The sequence below is a fragment of the Myxocyprinus asiaticus genome, chromosome 42 (genome assembly GCF_019703515.2).
Source record: "Myxocyprinus asiaticus isolate MX2 ecotype Aquarium Trade chromosome 42, UBuf_Myxa_2, whole genome shotgun sequence".
NCBI lineage: Eukaryota > Metazoa > Chordata > Actinopteri > Cypriniformes > Catostomidae > Myxocyprinus > Myxocyprinus asiaticus.
The window spans coordinates 30659020-30679058 of NC_059385.1; the positions used below are offsets into that span (position 1 = coordinate 30659020).

Sequence of the window (20039 nt, forward strand, 5' to 3'; positions counted from 1 at the left end):
TTATTTGTTGTTATTATTATTATTATTTATCATTTGTTATTTACTGTTGTAGCTGTTATAATTAACTGGCATGAAAGCTCATCTGCCTTGGATGCACCCTATGTTAAGTCTGTATGTTCCCTGAACCGCATCTTGCATTGTTCATTTCACTGCAATATGTAAAAATGAAAATAAACCGATTCTTTCGATACTCTACTCTTTGATGATTTCTCATTTAAAAAATGCAGGAAACACTGATGTCAGTTTAAAATGCTTATTTAAAGCAATCAAACTATAGCTGCCTTAGACTAATTATTAGGTGTCCCTACTGTAAGTCCACCGTGATGTGGTAAATGACGTGTAAAATCGGGACTGTCCACAGTTTTAAAGTGACGTGTGGTCACCCTAACTGCGAATGCCATGCCCAACTGCAGCTGATTCTCCAGGGCAGTGTGGACCACCAGTGCCCAACTGATCAGCTGCACTGCATGGTACCACTTATAAATGAATAAAACAAGCTGTGTGGCACGAAGAAGGATAACTGTAAAAAGACATTTGGCATACAGAGCGAGGGATTAATCTTAATAAACAACTTAATAATATGTGTGTGTGGGTATGTGTCGCTCTTATCAATTGCTTCATGGCAACGAAACCCTGTCTGCATCCAGTGAACATTTTACAGTTATGTGTAGGCACTGTGTCTGACTATGTGATGAGAAAGACACTTTTAACCTACTTTATATTCTGCTGTTCCTGTGAGGATCATAGATGCTGGAACTTAGTTTTATATGGGGACGTGGGAAAAAATAATAATTACCAGAATTTCTCCCTGATTTTAATCCCGTGCGAATTGGTCATGCCAGTAATTTTTACGGACTGCACATTCATGCGGCAATAAAGATTATTCCGTAGACTATTTTACCTTCTATAAAATAGCCAGTAAAAATAACCCCAGGTTATAATCCCATGCAAATTGACATGCTGGTAAAAAGCCAGTGAATCTGCACTGTCCAACCTGTGAACCCTTTAACTTTCGTTGTTTCTCAAGTTATTCAAGTGTCTGAGGTTGAGAGAAGACACAAAGAAATTGTTAAATGCGCTTCTTCAGATGAACTGCAGATAATGCTGGCTGTTGTGTTTGGACTGATGCATGTTTTTCTCAAGCATTTTATGCTGTCGAGTGTTTATTTAGCCATGATATATACACTATATTGCCAAAAGTATTCGCTCATCTGCCTTTAGACGCGTATGAACTTAAGTGACATCCCATTCTTAATCCATAGGGTTTAATATGACGTCGGCCCACCCTTTGCAGCTATAACAGCTTCAACTCTTCTGGGAGGGCTTTCCACAAGGTTTAGGAGTGTGTTTATGGGAATTTTTGACCATTCTTCCGGAAGCGCATTTGTGAGGTCAGACACTGATGTTGGACGAGAAGGCCTGGCTCGCAGTCTTCGCTCTAATTCATCCCAAAGGTGCTCTATCGGGTTGAGGTCAGGACTCTGTGCAGGCCAGTCAAGTTCTTCCACACCAAACTCGCTCATCCATGTCTTTATGGACCTTGCTTTGTGCACTGGTGTGCAGTCATGTTGGAACAGGAAGGGGCCATCCCCAAACTGTTCCCACAATGTTGGGAGCATGGAATTGTCCAAAATCTCTTGGTATGCTGAAGTATTCAGAGTTCCTTTCACTGGAACTAAGGGGCCAAGCCCAGCTCCTGAAAAACAACCCCACACCATAATCCCCCCTCCACCAAACTTCACTGTTGGCACAATGCAGTCAGACAAGTACTGTTCTCCTGGCAACCGCCAAACCCAGACTCGTCCATCAGATTGCCAGATGGAGAAGCGTGATTCGTCACTCCAGAGAACGCGTCTCCACTGCTCTAGAGTCCAGTGGCGGCGTGCTTTACACCACTGCATCCGACGCTTTGCATTGCACTTGGTGATGTATGGCTTGGATGCAGCTGCTCGGCCATGGAAACCCATTCCATGAAGCTCTCTACACACTGTTCTTGAGCTAATCTGAAGGCCACATGAACTTTGGAGGTCTGTAGCGATTGACTCTGCGGAAAGTTGGCGACCTCTGCGCACTATGCGCCTCAGCATCCGCTGTCATTTTACGTGGCCTACCACTTCGTGGCTGAGTTGCTGTCATTCCCAATCGCTTCCACTTTGTTATAATACCACTGACAGTTGACTGTGGAATATTTAGTAGTGAGGAAATTTCATGACTGGACTTGTTGCACAGGTGGCATCCTATCACAGTACCACGCTGGAATTCACTGAGCTCCTGAGAGCGGCCCATTCTTTCACAAATGTTTGTAGAAGCAGTCTGCATGCCTAGGTGCTTCATTTTATACACCTGTGGCCATGGAAGTGATTGGAACACCTGAATTCAATTATTTGGATGGGTGAGCGAATACTTTTGGCAATATAGTGTATATATATACATTTCGGTATATTTCAGCTACACAAGCACGTAAAATTGTGATCCCCCATACATACTGTATTTTGCAGAGGGACAAATATAATGTGAACGGATTGTCCATATTTATTATTCAAGAGTGTAATATAGGATTTCAGGCTCGCTAATATCACAAGTTCTTTTATATTTTGCCAGATATTCCAATCAGTTTCTTCTAATAATCCCAGATGCAGTATATGATCATGTTTAAAATGTCCTGCATAATTAATGCACTGTAATAAATGTTCTGATAGGTCAGTTATGTGGTGACAGTTTGTAAATGCAGAAGACACACCCATCTCCATGATTTGTGCAGACATCGCTTAAGTCCCATCATGCAAATCGATGGTAAATTTACAGACATCTGCAGTAATAACATACAGACATATGTCCAGTAAACTTATCCTGTCCGAATAGGGCTTTCCTTCCCCCTCAAAAGTCCCCTTTACTGTATATCCCTTAAAATCACCAGGATAACAATAGTTTTTCCACCAAATGCCATATTTACTATTAGGGCTGCAACTAACGATTATTTTGATAATTAATCTAATGATTATTAGAACGATTATTCGACTTTTCAGCGATTATTGCAATGATTAATCATTAGCTCTTAACAGATTATTCAGCTTGTGCCTGACTTAAAAGGTTGTAATAAACGTGCTTACTAGCAATAAAGAGGACAAAACCTTCTTTTAAAAATACCTCTAAATGACATTCACTGAATTAATGGGGAAAAAAAATCTTTTTATTAAGTTTAATTCAGTAAGAAAATTTTCTTAGCTCAGTATGTCCTTAAAATGTAAGTGAATGGAGATTTCTCTTTTGAAGGTCCAAAAATCACAGACAGTCAGCATAAACGTCATCGATACAACTCCAGCAGTTAAATGTATATCTTCTAAAGCATCATGATCGCTTTTGGTGTGAAAAAGATAAATATTTAAGTACTTTTTTTTACTCTAAACTGCTTCTGGTCTGCAGTGGTATGCGCATGTGACGTAATCGCATTGGCATTTGAAATACGAGAACTGACACACGTGCGTCACAGAAGTGCTGTTTATAAGTGAGGAGGAATGCTGAACAGTAGCTTGGTTGATTCTGGTTTAGATCTGTTATTATCTGTTTCTTTACTCACAATGGTGCGTTTGTGTGCTTATCCTGGATGTCTCAACCGAGAGTAGAAAGTGAGATTACCTCGGTATCCATGGCAATGCGAATACATCACACGAGAGACCGCTTGGAATCCACCCTCTCCTGAAGCGTTGGATTATAGTTAAAAAGTACTTAAATGTTGATCTTTTTTCGCACCAAATGGGATCGTATCGCTTTTGAAGACATTAATTTAACAGCTGGAGTCATATCGTTGACGTTTATGCTGACTGTCTGTGATTTTTGAGCTTCAAAAGAGAAATCTCCATTCACTTGCATTTTAAGGACCTACAGAGCTTAGAATCTTTTATATTTTTCTTCAAATGTGTTCTGGTGAAGAAAGAAAGTCATACACACCTGGGATATCATGAGGGTGAGTAAATGAGAGAATTTTCATTTTTGGGTGAACTATCACTTTAATAACATACAAGAAAACAGTTTTTGAACAAAAAAACTGTGGATAGCAAGATTAGTGTGTTTTTTCTCAAGAGAAGAGAATATTGCTGAGCAAGTAAATTAGTCAATATTCTTTTAACAACTTACCTGAATAACACATTCAGTTTAATGGAACAAATGTTTGAAATTAACTCTGTCGTTCCCTTCAGTAGTGGTTCAGTAGTGGTTTGTTACCTCCACTGTAACACAAGAATGCACGTTCTTTATGTTCAACCTCCCATTGAAGCATTAAGATAGCAAGAATAGTATGTTATAGAGCTGACGTATTAATCTAAATAAAATCGAAATTGCTATATGACCCAATGCAATTACTAAACCACAAGGACTGCGATTTAATTAAATTAAAAAACAGTCTCAATGCATTGCCCGCTGAGCTGCGCTTATGTGCACAGCTGTAGTGTGTAGTGCTTTCTTAAATACATGTAAACAGGATCAATGAATTACAGTACATATGCGGTTTCAGAGTGGTTCTGTGCTCCATACACATACACACAAATTCTGACTATCTGGTGCTCTGAGTGACAGATGTGCTCCGTTTGGTTTGTTGTGCGAATGTGCGCTGAGCCAAACGCATTATTTTTTAAAGCGCTCCAGATTTGCTTTAATTACACATTTGCGTAATTTCACATACCTCTATGTTCGGCTGCTACAATTTACTATAAAAATGTTAAATAGCCCCATGACAGAAGGTTTTGTGGACAGCAAGGCAAATGAAAGCATTTTACTGCATTAAAAGGCCGTTGTCAACTCAACTTCAAACAACAAAAACTTCTGTCCTTTCAGTTTTCAAAATAGCAGGTAGCGCCCCCTTGAAAATGGGCATGTAAGGGGGCCTCTTTAGCACCCCCATTTTCACCTAAAGTCACCAAAATTGATACATATTAGGTTCTCATCAAGCCGAACAACTTTCATACTCACAGTTATTAGCTCGGCCCAACAGGAAGCAATATCTTTTTTGGCAAAAAATGGGAAACAGGAAGTGCCTCATATCTTCTGTGTACATTGTGTGATTTTGATGAAAATTCAGCTGTATGTTTGGTAATGGGGGCTGATCACATTGATGTGGCTATTATGGGTCACGGTCATAGCGCCACCAACTAGCAGCAGGAAGTATGGCACTTTTAACAGACTTCGAAATAACCTTCTTGTGTTTACATGAATTGCTTCAGATAAATTTGTGTGCAATGTGTGATTTAGATCAAAATTGAGATGTCATTATTTTAACTTGCAAATGAGCTTTGCGGCAAACTCTTCATGTTGCCAAAGGTTGCTGCACCCTTACAAAAAAACCTAAATTTGCCGCAGATTTGCCACAACTTTGCCGCTCATTATTTTCACATGCAAATGAGCTTGTGATTTGCCACAAATTTTTGCCAGAAGTTTTCAGCTCTTTACCGGTAGTGGTGAATTTGCAGCAAATTTGTCAGAACTTTCGATTTTTTTGACCCCTTAATACTGTTTGAACACAAAAGTTTCATGTTTAATGGTACAGAGTTACTGAATTGAGGTTTGATTAACAATCAGCCAGTCTGTATGTCAGAGCTACAGTACGTGCATGTATCATGCTACTTGTATTATTGTGATCTTCAGTTACCTCAAAGCAGCTAATAATGTTATTGTTTCTGCAAGGCTACATGTCACACAATGTGTTTGAAGTGGCCTTCATTATGTTGATATTTTGGGAATAGGTTATTGTAAATAATGGGTTGGAACTGGTTTCGTGTGTTAAGGAATGTGATATTTATATCATTGCAAATGTGGCACCGCATGGTTATGTGAGTGGTGGTTGAGTTGTCAACTATTTATGGAATAATTCACCCAAAACTTTACTCATTCTCATGTCATTTCCAACCCTTTTGATTTTCTTTCTTTATTCCTTGTCAGCGTTGTTAGGCTCTGCAAACAAAATCAGTGTTTCATTATATTTACTTATTGATTATTTTGCCCCGTCCCAAGGACCTGAGCCTCCCCAATGGGACTCCAGTAGACACATCAAGCCCTGCCTCCTCCTCTTCTCTACTAAACCGACTACAGCTGGATGATGATTTGGACGGAGAAACACGTGACCTGTTTGTGACTGTAGACGACCCCAAGAAACACGTGTCTACTATGGAGACATACATCACCTACAGAGTCTGCACAAAGGTCAGAGGGCAAAGCCCAAAGCCAATCCATTCATGACATCATTAAGAATGTGCTTTTATTGTTTGTGCAGCAATATAAGGGTGATATTAGATAAATTAATACAATGTGCTCAAGATAAGAAGTATTTTAGGTCAAATTAATTTGAGTGTTGTGGCCTACTGGGCTGGTAACTGAAAGATTGTGGATTTGAACATCACAAGGGCTTAATCCAGGAACCATATCCATTTACCCTTGAGCAAGACAAATGTTACTCCAGGATAGGGTTGAGCGAATAAAGCCAAACCAATTATATCTTAATATTTTCCTGCCTTTTGGCGATATTCAATATAAATATAAATATTTATGTATTTACTCTGAAATGGTTTAAAAGGGTGACTTTTTATTCAGTCAGAGGAACTATGATTTTAACCAAACAGCCATAATCGAGGCATGTTTTCCACCCTGTTTTTCACTAAATTAACACGAGGAATAATAATATTTAATTAGTTTAATGTATATAACTGTATGTTATGTTATATTTACCTACATTTATGTTTACTAGGGCCGTCAACTGATTAATTATTAAATAAATTAATGGCATGAACTTCTGATTAATCGAATTAATCACAATTAATTGCATATATCCATATTTGCTGGAAAATGCAACCAAATAAAGATCATTTAATATATTGTTATATTATATATATATATTATATCATATACTGTATGTATGTGTGTGTATGTGATATATATATATATATATATATATATATATATATATATATATATATATAAGACAAATTGGAAGGATTTTGGGCATTTCACCCTCTACAGTGCACAATATAGTTAAAAGATTCAAGGAACCTGGTCAAATCTTGGCGCATAAAGGGCAAGACGAAAACCACTTCTGAATGCGCGTGATCTCTGATCCCTCAGACATCACTGTCTTAAAAAACGTCATTCTTCTGTAATTGATATCATGAACATGGGTTTTGGATTACTTTAGTAAACCTTTGTTAGTCAACACCACTCGCCGCTGCATCCACAGATGCAAGTTAAGACTTTACTATGCAAAGCAGAAGCCCTACATCAACACTGTCCAGAAGCGCTGCCGACTTCTCTGGGCTCGGTCTCATCTTAGATGGAAAGTATAACAGTGGAACTGTTTTTTGGTCTGAAGAGTCCACATTTCAATAAGTTTTTGAAAAACGAAGTCGTTGTGTTATCCGGGCCAAAGAGGAAAAGGACCATCCAAGCTGTTATCAGTGTCAGGTCCAAAAGCCAGTGTCTGTATGGGCCAGGGGTGTGTCAGTGCCCATGGCATGGGTAACTCGCACATCTGTAAGAACATCATGAATGCAGACAGATATGTACAAATTTTGGAGCAACATATACTGCCATCCATCACCATCTTTTCTAGGGAAGTCCCTGCATATGGCAACAAAGGCTCTGTACAATTGTGAAGCTAAAGACCTACATAATGGATGACTGGGGAAAAGTTCCACTTTCTAAACTTTCTAAACTTAACAAACTTGTGTCTTCAGTGCCCAAATGCTTATGTATTATTAGAACAAATGGTGATGTTTCACAGTGGTAAACACTGAACTTTTTTGGAGCATGTTGCAATCATCTGATTTGAAATTACTGTACGTTTTCAAAAAACAATGAAATTCACAAGGTAAAACATCATATAATGTTTAGTTGTAGTGCTTTCAATAAAGCAAAGGGTGAATATAATTTATAGTTTTTATTAGCATTTTTCATACTGTCCCAACTTTTTTGGAATTGGGGTTGTGTGTGTGTGTGTGTGTGTGTGTGTGTGTGTATATATATATATTATATATGCGATTAATTTTGATTAATTTGATTAATGAGTCGGCATATCGTGTAATTATTTGATTACAAATATTAATCGATTGACAGCCCTAATTTTATTTACGTGAAAAATGCCACATGGGGGATTGTGTGAACATTTCTGAGTGATGATGCAAACAGATTGTTGAATCAGAGACAAAGTTTTGGTTCATTGAAATGGGACCGTTTGAACTGATTCACAGAAATGAATTGAACTCCAACTCCAAGACTGTTTATGCTACTGAGACACTATTCAAAATCTCATTCTTTTTTTTTTTTTTTTTTTCACCCCTTTCTCCCCAATTTGGAATGCCCAATTCCCAATGCGCTCTAGGTCCTCGTGGTGGCATAGTGATTCGCCTCAGTCCGGGTGGCGGAGGACGAATCTTAGTTGCCTCCGTGTCTGAGACAGTCAGTCTGCGCATTTTATTACGTGGCTTGTTGAGCGCGTTACCGCGGAGACCTAGCACGCACAACTCGCCACGCGCCCCACTGAGAGCGAGAACCACATTATAGAGACCACGAGGAGGTTAACCCAATGTGACCCTACCCACCCTAGCAACCGGGCCAACTGGTTACTTAAGAAGCCTGACTGGAGTCACTCGGCACACCCTGGATTCGAACTTGCGACTCCAGGTGTGGTAGTCAGCATCTTTGCTTGCTGAGCTACCCAGGCCCCCTAAAAATCTCATTCTTAACGCTCACATATTTGTAAGTCGCAAGACAAGCAGTAATCACGAAAGTAGTCTAATGATGACTAAAAACGTGTTTTGTTGCAGTGTTTAATGGGGCGAAGACTAACCTCTCTCACGTTTTTGTTCACTTCAATCAATCTTTAACTCACAAAAAACAAACTCTGTCTTCTTAATAAAGCTGCGTATTGATGATTTTCTTTACGATAAGAAACACAGTGACACATATATTATGATTCAATATGTTCAATATGTCGGGAGCCATCACGTTATAATCAGGCTGCAGCAAACGCGCGCGAGGGACGAGCGTCCTCGTGCCAGAGTGTGCATCAGCCGGGATGCAGTTTTAATCTCTCCCCCATAGATTGGGTCACTTGACGTGAAAGAGAAATTCCATAGTATTTACATGACTTGCTTCCTTATTATTTGAACTTTAATAAAGAATGCATTAAAGATATAACACCAGGCTGTTTCCTTTAAAGGCACGAGCATGCAAGTTTTGCTGAAGCGGAACAGCAGTTCCGGCTCCAATTTATTTAACAACGAGACTGCCTCTGTATTTATTTATTTATTTATTTTTTGTATAATTCCGCTCATACTTTGCAATCTACATAATCTGAAGCTGTTTGGAAAGTTTGGAGTGCATCCTCTGCTTAATCAGGCGTCAGCTAAAGTGCTCCTCTTGTGCCCCATCATTAGTTTCATGTGATCTCATGTTATGTTAAATGAGATAAAAGGAAGAAAATGTTTGTCGACAAGCAGAACTCTATAACGGTCCAGTTTTGGTGAGACTGTGCCCACTGCAGCCTCAGCTTTCTGTTCTTGACTGACAGAAGTGGAATCCAATGTGGTCCTCTACTGTTGTAGCCCATCCGCCTCAAGGTTCAAAGTGTTGTGCATTCTGAGATGCTGTTCTACTCACTACAATTACAGAGCGGTTATCTGAGTTACCGTAGCCTTTCTGTCAGCTCGAACCAGTCTGTCCATTCTCCGTTGATCTCTCTCAACAACAAGGTGTTTCTGACTGCAAAACTGCCGCTCACTGGATGTTTTTTGTTTTTGGCACCATTCTGAGTAAATTCTAGAGACTGTTGTGTGTGAAAATCCCAGGAGATCAGTAGTTACAGAAATACTCACCAGCCCGTCTGGCTCCAACAATCATGCCACATTCAAAATCACTGAGATCAAATTGTTTCCCCATTCTGATGGTGGTTAATTAATTGAAGCTCCTGACCCGTATATGCATGGTTTTATGCATTGCACTACTTCCACACGATTGGCTGATTAGATAATTGCATGCATAAGTAGGTGTACAGGTGTACCTAATAAAGTGGTCGATGAGTGTATATCCCACCACAACCTCAAAGTGACAGATGGAAGGTATTTTGAACTGTGTGTTTGAGTCTGTACCCCTTTAATTTGGTGAAACACAGAGTGTTACAATAGAAATTCAGTGGTTATTCACCAGTTTCTTCTTGTGTGCTACCAACAGACCACCAGAACAGAGTTTGACCTGCCCGAGTTCTCGGTAAGACGACGCTACCAAGACTTTGACTGGCTGAGGAACAAATTAGAGGAGAGTCAACCCACCCACCTTATACCAGTAGGTAGAGGAAGACGCACTGTAACACTACTCTCAAAAACAGCTGTAGCCACAGTGACACTGTTTGCTTTGATACATTTCTGGCTTCTGCAAAGCTTAACATTGTATTTCACAGTTATCATCATCAGTATGTCCTTCCATTGTGGGATTTTTGTACTGAAGCTTTTACTGTATATTCAGAAGTCCTGTCGAATAGTGACCGCTCCCTGATGGCTTTTGAAGACAGTCTTGTTTTATGTCATATGATGGCCTCTTTACATTCGTGGGTTGTTTCTCCATAGCCCTTGCCTGAGAAGTTTGTAGTGAAGGGAGTGGTGGACCGGTTTTCAGAGGAGTTTGTGGAGACCAGGAGAAAGGCGCTTGATAAGTTCCTCAAACGTGTAGCAGACCATCCGGTCCTCTCTTTCAACGAACACTTCAATGCCTTTCTCTCAGCAAAGGTCAGAGCTTCAGTGTTTTTACTGCACCAAAGTCGTTAACACAATTATTCAAAATATGAAGGTAGTTTTGAAGGTATACCAGCCACCTTTGTGGTCAAGCATTAAACAAATACACTAAAACAGTGGTTCTCAACTGGTTTTGCTCCAGGTCCCGGATTTTTTTTTGCACATTTGTCGTAATATATATATAGGACAAAAATGTCCTTAAAATCAACATTAAAATGTAATAATATAATCATGAACTGCATAGGCCCAGCAATATTCAACACTTTTAATTAGGGCTGGGTATTGATACAGATTCCCCAATTCCTTTCACAAGCTCAATTTCACTCAGTTCAATTTGATTCAGATTCATTTAGGTAAATTATAGTTATAATGTCCTTTTTGTTTACAACTGAAAGAAATTCTCATCTAACACTGTTAATTATATAGGGGACCTTCTAACTACAGTTGGTACATTACGAAAATGTTTATTTTTACATATTAAATTTTCTTTTCATCATTTTGTTCACATTTTAGCTTTGTAAAAATAAACAAATCCATGTATTCAATCAATAATTATGATGTCTTGAAATTGCATATATTGCATATATTTTGTTGCATGTTATTGTTTACAAGCATAATTTGCACTGTTTACAAATATTTACATTGATTTGTAGCACACATGCTTAAACTGTACTGTCTCTTTAAGAATAGCAGCAGTTCAGCAAGAGTCTTACAGACTTGTTGTCAGTTGAGCGCATGAGACGAATGGCTTCTTTACCGCTTCCGTGGATTGCGTGGATCTCATCTTTGGACACACATTACACGGAATGAGTCAAACCAAACGTTTACTCTCAACATGCAGTGAAAGGATCCACTGTAATGTAGGACTCAATAACTGGCGAGTGAAATCTGAAAAGTTACCAGCCAGTGATTAATCAGACATTTTTATTCGTATAGTGCAAAATTATTACACATATGTGAGCGATTTACTCGCATTGTAGACGATTGCTACATAGAGTAAAAGACCAATCTTGGGATTTAAGAATCTTGATCGAGATCCTTCAAATGAAGATCATGATGCATCAGAAAATCTATATTTTTACCCAGGCCTCTTATTATTTTCAATGAGGAAATCAACAATTTTATAAATTCACGAACAATAGAAGTTTGATTTACCCATGAACCTGTATTATTCAGTTTGGTTTTCATTTTCTTTTACCTTGCATAGTTTTGTTTATGGTTTTCGATGATGAGTGCATGTCATGCAACCTGTCCATAATGACATCTGCATAATTTGGCAAACTTTGACCAATGCAGATGAATTTCCACCAAAACACTTTAGAGTTTGATTTGATAAAAGACATGGGAATATCTCTTTATTTCTCTCTCTCTTTTTTTTTTTTTTTTGATTTGCCAATTTATTTTGACTTCCTAACTATGCACAATTATTTGTTTAGTTGCATTTTATTAAATGCATACAGGATTGTGTAATTCCACCTGTCTTGAACAGAACTGCGTCTCATTTTTGGGTCTCGACCCAGCAGTTGAGAAGCACTTCACAAAAACATTTTGTCATTGCAGGATGATTAGTACAATATGCAACAGGATCATAATACCTCACAGGTTTAAATTTCCAATTTATGTGTCATGTTTAGTGCCTTTAGTCTGTTTAGAAACATAAAGCCTCAGTGTATAGGAATTGTACATGTAGTTGTATATGTGTCCTGCTTCAGGGCTCTGTAGTTGGTCGCAGTGCTCTGGTTGTATGTTGGAATGCAAATACTGGAAAAATGATCCAGTGATAATCAAACCCTTACTTGCTGTTTATGACCCTTGGATACATATGTTTAGATTTTTGTTGGAAATGACCTTACAGCGGTGAATTTGTGCAGTAAGTTGACTGTATACAGTATATTGCAAGATTGAAAGCATGTTTGTCACCCAGTGGGATTTTGTTGTTTTTACAATGATTTCTTGGCCCAGAGGCAGGACTGATATACTGTATGCTTGTTTCTTCAGGACTTGAATAAGCGTTTGGGTCTGGCTCTGCTCACTAAAATGGGGGAATCGGTGAAGTATGTGACAGGTGGTTATAAACTGAGGGGACGGCCGATAGAGTTTGCAGCCATGGCCGACTATCTGGATGTGTTCACACAGAAACTGGGCACCATAGACAGGATAGCACAGAGGATCATCAAAGAGCAATCGGGTAATCACTGTCTGTCCATCTGTCCGTCTGTCCATCCATCCATCTCATTACACATGTGAAGTTAGCCAATTAAACAGCCTGTTTAATTGTATGGGCCAGAGAATAGAAGGATAATTAAATGTTTTATTCATCCGTGTTACTCTGTGGCTGGTGCTGAAAGATTCTACAGTTAGAACAGTTAGGTTCTACAGTGTTCTAAGTTGATTTGAGGGCATGAAAAGAAAGTTTGTATTTTTATGCTTATTTGACAGTTCATCATGTAGTTAGCTTAGCAACATCATGTTGTTAGTTTAGCAACATGCTAAGGCCAAACTATTGTAGTCAATTGTGAGTGTAGTCTCACATGCACTTCGTATAAGAAGTGCTGTTTATTGATGCTACCAATGTAGAGCATTCCATATCAGTTAGGATGCTGTCTATGTAGGCAGTAGACAATAAGGCAGCTCACTAAATTTTGGAATAGAGCATAAGTAGGCTTTGGGGGTAAAAATATATACTACAAAAGTGTAGAAGATATTCCATTTACGATAATCCATAACCGTTTTTGCCTGATTCTTCTCAGAGTACCTGGTGGAGTTGAGGGAATACGGGCCTGTGTACTCCTCCTGGGCGTCTTTTGAGGAAGATCTTCATGATTCTCTGGATGGTGTGGCGGGATGTGTGTCAAACTGCTCTAGCGCTCTGGAGGAGCTCACGGAGGACATGAGTGAGGACTTCCTGCCTGTGCTCAGAGAATACGTCCTCTATATCGAATCCATGAAGGTGAGTGGCTCTCAGATTAGTCTTTGAGTCACATTTTCTCTTGCGAGTGTGAATTTGAAATGATTAACCATTAATATGGAGGGACCATTAGTCTCTTCATCCAAAGCTACTGGAAAATAACCAATAGTCCAATTAAATACAAAAATACCCAGTGTCCTTATACTATTTGCGAAATTTGGATTTTTCAGTGGTTTAATCTCTTCTGGTGATGGCATCTGGGGATATAATATATATACTGTAGTAGGGGTGAAACAATTCTTGTAAAAACAGAACTTTACTGTTTGCCTGCCGACGGTTCATGGTATATATTTGTTCACCTCGGTTAATCTTGTCTAAAGGGTGAGGCGGATGACACATATGACACCAGCTAAAATTCGAAACCATTGTAAAAACTGATGATGATGGCGCCACAGATGGCCACCTTGGTGTGGAACTCTCCAATTCTTTTGTTGTTTTTGTTTGTTTGTCCTGTGTTTAGTAATTTTTTTCCAATCAGTTTTACCAGGGACGATCTTTTCCCAGTGTTTCACTATTCGGACGTTTGCTGGACATTTTAGTCAGAGGCACAGCTGTGTTGTTTAAGCGCGCTATGAGATGCAGGCGAGGGAAGAGAGGATTATTCTGGTGAGTGTTTATATTCCTCCAAACGCGTGCGTGAATGCAGCGCTGCAACAGCTGGCTGATCAATTCGCAGACACGGCGCAACAACACCCAGACTCACTTGTTATTATTCTGTGCGATTTTAACAAAGCCAAACTCACCCATGAACTGCCAAAATACGGACAGCACATTACATGCCTAAGCACCCTCAATTGCAGACCAGGACAAACTACTGCCCGCAGGTTGATTTATCATGAACGTTTTTTTACTAGATTTTTCATTTATCTGGCTTTTGGACCTATCACACATCCACAAGCTTTTAATATGCTCAGGGTTTCCAGATAATAAATGCAACACCCCAATCAGAGATTTTTACTTGCACAAATTGGAAATATTTCGTCTTATGTCATACTTAATTTATGCAATCTGTCAACCATGCATGCGAGTGCACATGCTTTATCTCTCTTCACAAAAAATAAACAAAAACTTAGCGCTCAGTAGTGCATGGAGGGGACACGCGAGCAAAACCAAGCGAGAGAGTAAAATGTTTGTTCTTTGTGTTATTTGTGAAATGCTGAAATCCCTCACACCTGTATGCGAATGTTACTCTGGTAGTAATCATTTATCAGTGTCATGCAGCCGGTTTTATTCAGTTGTGTGCTGAATGGGATGCCAAACAAACCATTGACGAGACTCACATCATGACTCATGAGCGTGTAAACAGGTTGATAATGTTTTCAGAATAAAAAATTAAATGGCTCTACTTTGCGGCCAACATTAAAATAATTATTTTATTTTACTATTAAACCAGACTCCTGATGTGGAGTGTTAAATTGAATGCTAAATTATCACCGCATTGAAGTATGGTAAAATAATCAATTAATAATTTTATTCAGCCTTTATTCAGTTTTACTACCACATGATAGAAATATAGCAGAAAACTTTAAGCAACCGCAGAATGGTCGCATCAGTATACACTTCAGAAAATTGTGCATCATTCATGAGTGCATGTCTGGGCTTAAAAGATACAACTATGCAGAAATGTTTATCTTCTCTGTTCCATGTTCTACTTAATGGCTGATGCGGCCCCTGTACCAAAATAATTGCACACCCCTGCTCAATTGAATATGTAAGACTTATACTGTAAATTGGCAAGCAGATTTTCTTGAATCCCAGCAAACACACAAAAATCCCTACATTTTGTGAATGCACAAAATGCTGCATCAAAACTTATAAACGTGTATGATTTTGCAAATCAGTATGTCCTAATCTGCAGGTGCAGCATTTTGCTGTCATTTTCAGTGACAGATCATATGGAAAAAACCCTGAAGCAATAAATGTTTTGTACATTAAAAAAAAAAAATAAACTTTACGTTAAGTAGCATTTAAACATGATTTAATCTATACATTTTTTTTAAAATTACAATACATCTCCAGTTTATACAGAGCACCCCCACTATTTTCAGAAGCACCCTCAGTGATTTTGATCTGGAACCGGGCCTGCATGCCCCACCAGGGACAGAAATATACTGGACCACTGCTACACAACATTAAAGGATGCATATCGCTCTGTCCCTAGAGCAGCTTTGGGACTCTCTAATCACTGTCTGGTTCATCTTCTTCCAACCTACAGGCAGAAACTAAAATCAGCTAAACCTGTAGTAAATACTGTAAAGAGATGGACCAATGAAGCAGAGCTGGAACTACGAGCCTGCATTGACTGCACAGATTGGAGTGTTTTTGAAGCTGCAGACATCAATCTGGACGAGCTCACAGATACTGCGACATCATATATCAGTGTCTGTGAGGATATGTGCATTCCTACTAGGACTTATTTAACATTCAAAAATGACAAACCATGGTTTACAGAAAAATTCAGACCGCTTCGTCATGCCAAAGGGGTTGCTTACAGAAGCGGGGATAAAATCTTGTATAATCAGGCCAAAAACACACTAAGGAAATTAAAGTGGCTAAAAGAAGCTACTCTGAGAAGCTGAAAAACAAGTTTTCAGCTAACGACCCTGCATCAATGTGGAGAGGCCTGAAAGACATTTCTAACTTCAAGACACCATCCTCCAACATTGTAGGGAACCAACAACTGGCTGACGAATTAAATGTGTTTAAACTGTAGATTTGAAAAGCACAGTCTCACCCCACACCCACTCTGACCTTTACTTCATACCAACACCTACTGCACCCCCCCCCCCCCCCCGCTACTCAACCTGCACGTAAGATCTGTGAAGAGGAGGTGTGCCATGTCTTCCGGAAACAAAAGACAAGGAAAGCACAGGGCCCAGATGGTGTTTCACACACTTGTCTAAAATCCTGTGTTGACCAGCTGGCCCCCATCTTCACAAAGATCTTCAACAGATCACTGGAGCAGTGTGAAGTTCCCTGCTGCTTCAAACGCTCCACTATCATCCATGTCCCAAAGAAACCCAAGATCAAAGGACTTAATGTCGCTCTGACATCTGTGGTCACAAAGTCATTTGAGAGACTGGTGTTGGTCCATCTGAAGGACATCACTGGACCCTTTCTAGATCCCCATCAATTTGCTTATCGAGCAAACAGGTCTGTGGATGATGCAGTCAACATGGGATTGCATCATATCCTGCAACATCTGGACAGACCAGGGACATATGCAAGGATCCTTTTTGTGGACTTCAGTTCGGCTTTCAACACTATCATCCCAGCTCTCCTATGGAATAAATTAACCCAGCTCTCTGTTCCCACATCTATCTACCAGTGAATCACCAGCTGTCTGATGGTCAGGCCGCAGCTAGTGAGACTGGGGAAATTCACTTCCAGCACATGTACAATCAGCACTGGTATCCCCCAGGGGTGTGTGCTCTTCCCACTACTCTTCTCCCTGTATACCAATGACTGTACCGCCAAGAATCACTCTGTCAAGCTCCTGAAGTTTGTAGGCGACACTACTGTCCTCGGCCTCATCTAAGATGAAGATGAGTCTGCAAACAGAAGGGAGGTTGAACGGCTGGCTTACTGGTGTAGTCATAAGAACCTGGAGCTCAACACGCTCAAAACAGTGGTGATGATTGTGGACTTTAGGAGGATCACCCCAACATTTACCCCGCTCACCATTCTAAACAGCACTGTGGCAGCAGTGGAGTCATTCATGTTCCTGGGCACTACAATCTCACAGGACCTGAAGTGGGAGACCCACATTGACTCCATTGTGAAAAAGGCCCAACAGTTGCTGCTAATCGAGTTCTACTCAGCAGTCATTGAGTCTGTCCTCTGCACTTCAATAACTGTATGGTTTGGTTCAGCTATTAAATCGGACATCAGAAGATTACAAAGGACAGTTCGGACTGCTGAGTGGATTATTGGTGGCCCCTTGCCATCCCTTCAAGAACTACACTTCCAGAGTGAGGAAAAGGGCTGGAAAAATCACTCTGGACCCCAGTCACCCAGCCCACTACCTTTTTGAACTGTTGCCTTCTGGCTGATGCTACAGAGCATTGAGCACCAGAACCATCAGTCACAAGAACAGTTTTTTAACTTAGGCCATCCATCTCCTGAACAGTTAAAAACTATACTATAATTACATGCAATACACAGCCTAGTCAATTATATTATTCTTATTGTTCTTCTGCATTACATTCCCTTGCACTGTATATAACAGATTTGTATTTGTACATACTATATATATATATATATATATATATATATTATTTATTTATTTATTTATTTATTTATTTATTTGTCTTATTGTGTATTTCTATATATACTTACATTTTGATTTGCTTTTTATTCTGTTTTATTATATTTATCTTTTTGTCATCTCTTGTCTTGTTGTTGTATTGTTTGTGCACTGGATGCTTCTGTCACCAAGAAAAATTCCTTTTTGGAAGCATACTTGGCAATAAAGCTCATTCTGTTTCTGATTGTTTTATATGAATATACTCACACCACCGCCACCATTCACTGTTCATAAACGGTGCACAGCTACACGGCCCCCCCCCTTCATTAAATTGAATAGAAAAATAGTTTATATAGACCCAGACATATCAAATAGCCTGTCGATTAGCTAGTCAGGCTAGCTAGCTAACGTTAGCTATTAAATAGATAGATAGTTACTATGAAAATTGTACTTCAGTTGTTACATAGCTACCTAGAAAACACCACTACCATCATGTTCAATAAAGATTTATTATTCCATTTAAAATTATCTATCTTTATTGGAGAGACTGTAAAGTAAAAATTTGCTGCACTCATCTGGTGTTTGACCCCCTTAATACTGCTTTTGAAAATGAAAATATTGGGTCTTGTGATGCCATGCAAGAAGCAGACATGTGGGCTACGAGCTCTGCGCACTTTGCTAAATTTTTTATTATTTTCATGTTATAATCTGGTGAAATTTGATACACCCAGTTACACATTTGCTCTTTGAGGCAAAACATGGCAAAGAAGTCCAAATCCTCAGGCTCTGGAGACATAAAAGACACTTACATGTTCAGGATGAAAGCCCCGACTGGCCTACAGACCGGGGAATCGATTTAGATGGCGCGGCGGGAGAGGAGGTTCTTGCTGACTTTGAGGATCTCGCTGTAATACGTCGATCGATTACTGCGATGGAAATAAAATTCTCTGAGATAGTTACAAGAGTGACTGATGTTGAGAGACGAATCGATTTTCTGGAATCTTCGGAGAGGGAATTAACCGCTAATCCGCCCACGACCAAAGTTGATTTGGAACATTTCCTTGAAAAGCTTGAAGATTTTGAGAATAGAAGCCGCAGGAATAATGTTCGAATTGTTGGAATTCCTGAGCATGAGGAGGGCAGAGATATGGTGAAATTCCTAGACGAGCTTTTCCCGAGTCTGCTCGAAATAACAGGCCACAAGCTGGAAATCAAGCGAGCTCACAGAGTCCCGGCTCACAGATTTGCTGAGGGAGACAGGCCCCGATCGATTCTGGCCAGATTTCTGAGATCATCCGATAAAGATCTGGTGTTGCGCCAGGCGAGGAGCAAAGGGAAGCTTTCTTGGAAGAACCATAATATTTTCTTGTTCCCGGACTTTGCGAGTTCGACAAGAGAGAAATGCGATCAGTTCAAGGAATGTAAGAAACTCTTACATCAGCGAAAGATCACTTTTGCTCTGATATTCCCGGCCAAACTGAGAATAGAAACGAAGGATGGTCGCAAAGTATTTACATGTCCCAATCTGGCAATGTCTTTTATTGAATCAATGGGTGAGTAAACTGCATTGGCTCTGCCGAGCGGCTGGAGCTTATTTTGTGAATAACACTTTTCCTTAAAGAAACTTTTGCATTGATGAAAGATTACTTTTGCTTTGAAGTTCCTGGCCAGTTTGAGAGTGGACACTATGGATGACTGCAAAATATCTACATGCTCACACAAAGGATGTCTTTTATAAAGTTGACGGATTGTGTAAGTCATGGTATATATACGTTTATGCGGCCTCCGAGTGAATTGACTCTACCATCCGGGGAATCAGGATGCCAGTTTTGTTTCTTTTTGTATTGGTTCCGCCTAGGGGCTGGAGCTTGTTCTATTGAATAACACTCCTTTGGAACAGCTGTGGATTAATCTGTTCGTTCTTCATGCTTATTCCTCCTGCTGGCTGTAGTTTGTTTTATTGAGTATTTTTACGGGACATTGGAACGATTACGTCATCCGCTGAACTCATAACAGCCAGCTCACGGAACATTCGTCTGTCTGTCCGAGGAATCTGAAC

General features: G+C 39.6%; 1 protein-coding gene across 1 annotated transcript in view; it reads left to right on the forward strand.

The window, feature by feature from the left end:
* Nucleotides 1–20039, forward strand: part of snx30 (sorting nexin family member 30) — a 52159-nt gene that overhangs the window by 16895 nt on the left and 15225 nt on the right. Inside the window, exons 2-6 of the mRNA XM_051683330.1 lie at nt 6004–6192; nt 10210–10320; nt 10602–10760; nt 12765–12954; nt 13517–13716. Coding sequence (XP_051539290.1) covers nt 6004–6192; nt 10210–10320; nt 10602–10760; nt 12765–12954; nt 13517–13716 — 849 coding nt within the window. The remainder of the gene's footprint in view (nt 1–6003; nt 6193–10209; nt 10321–10601; nt 10761–12764; nt 12955–13516; nt 13717–20039) is intronic.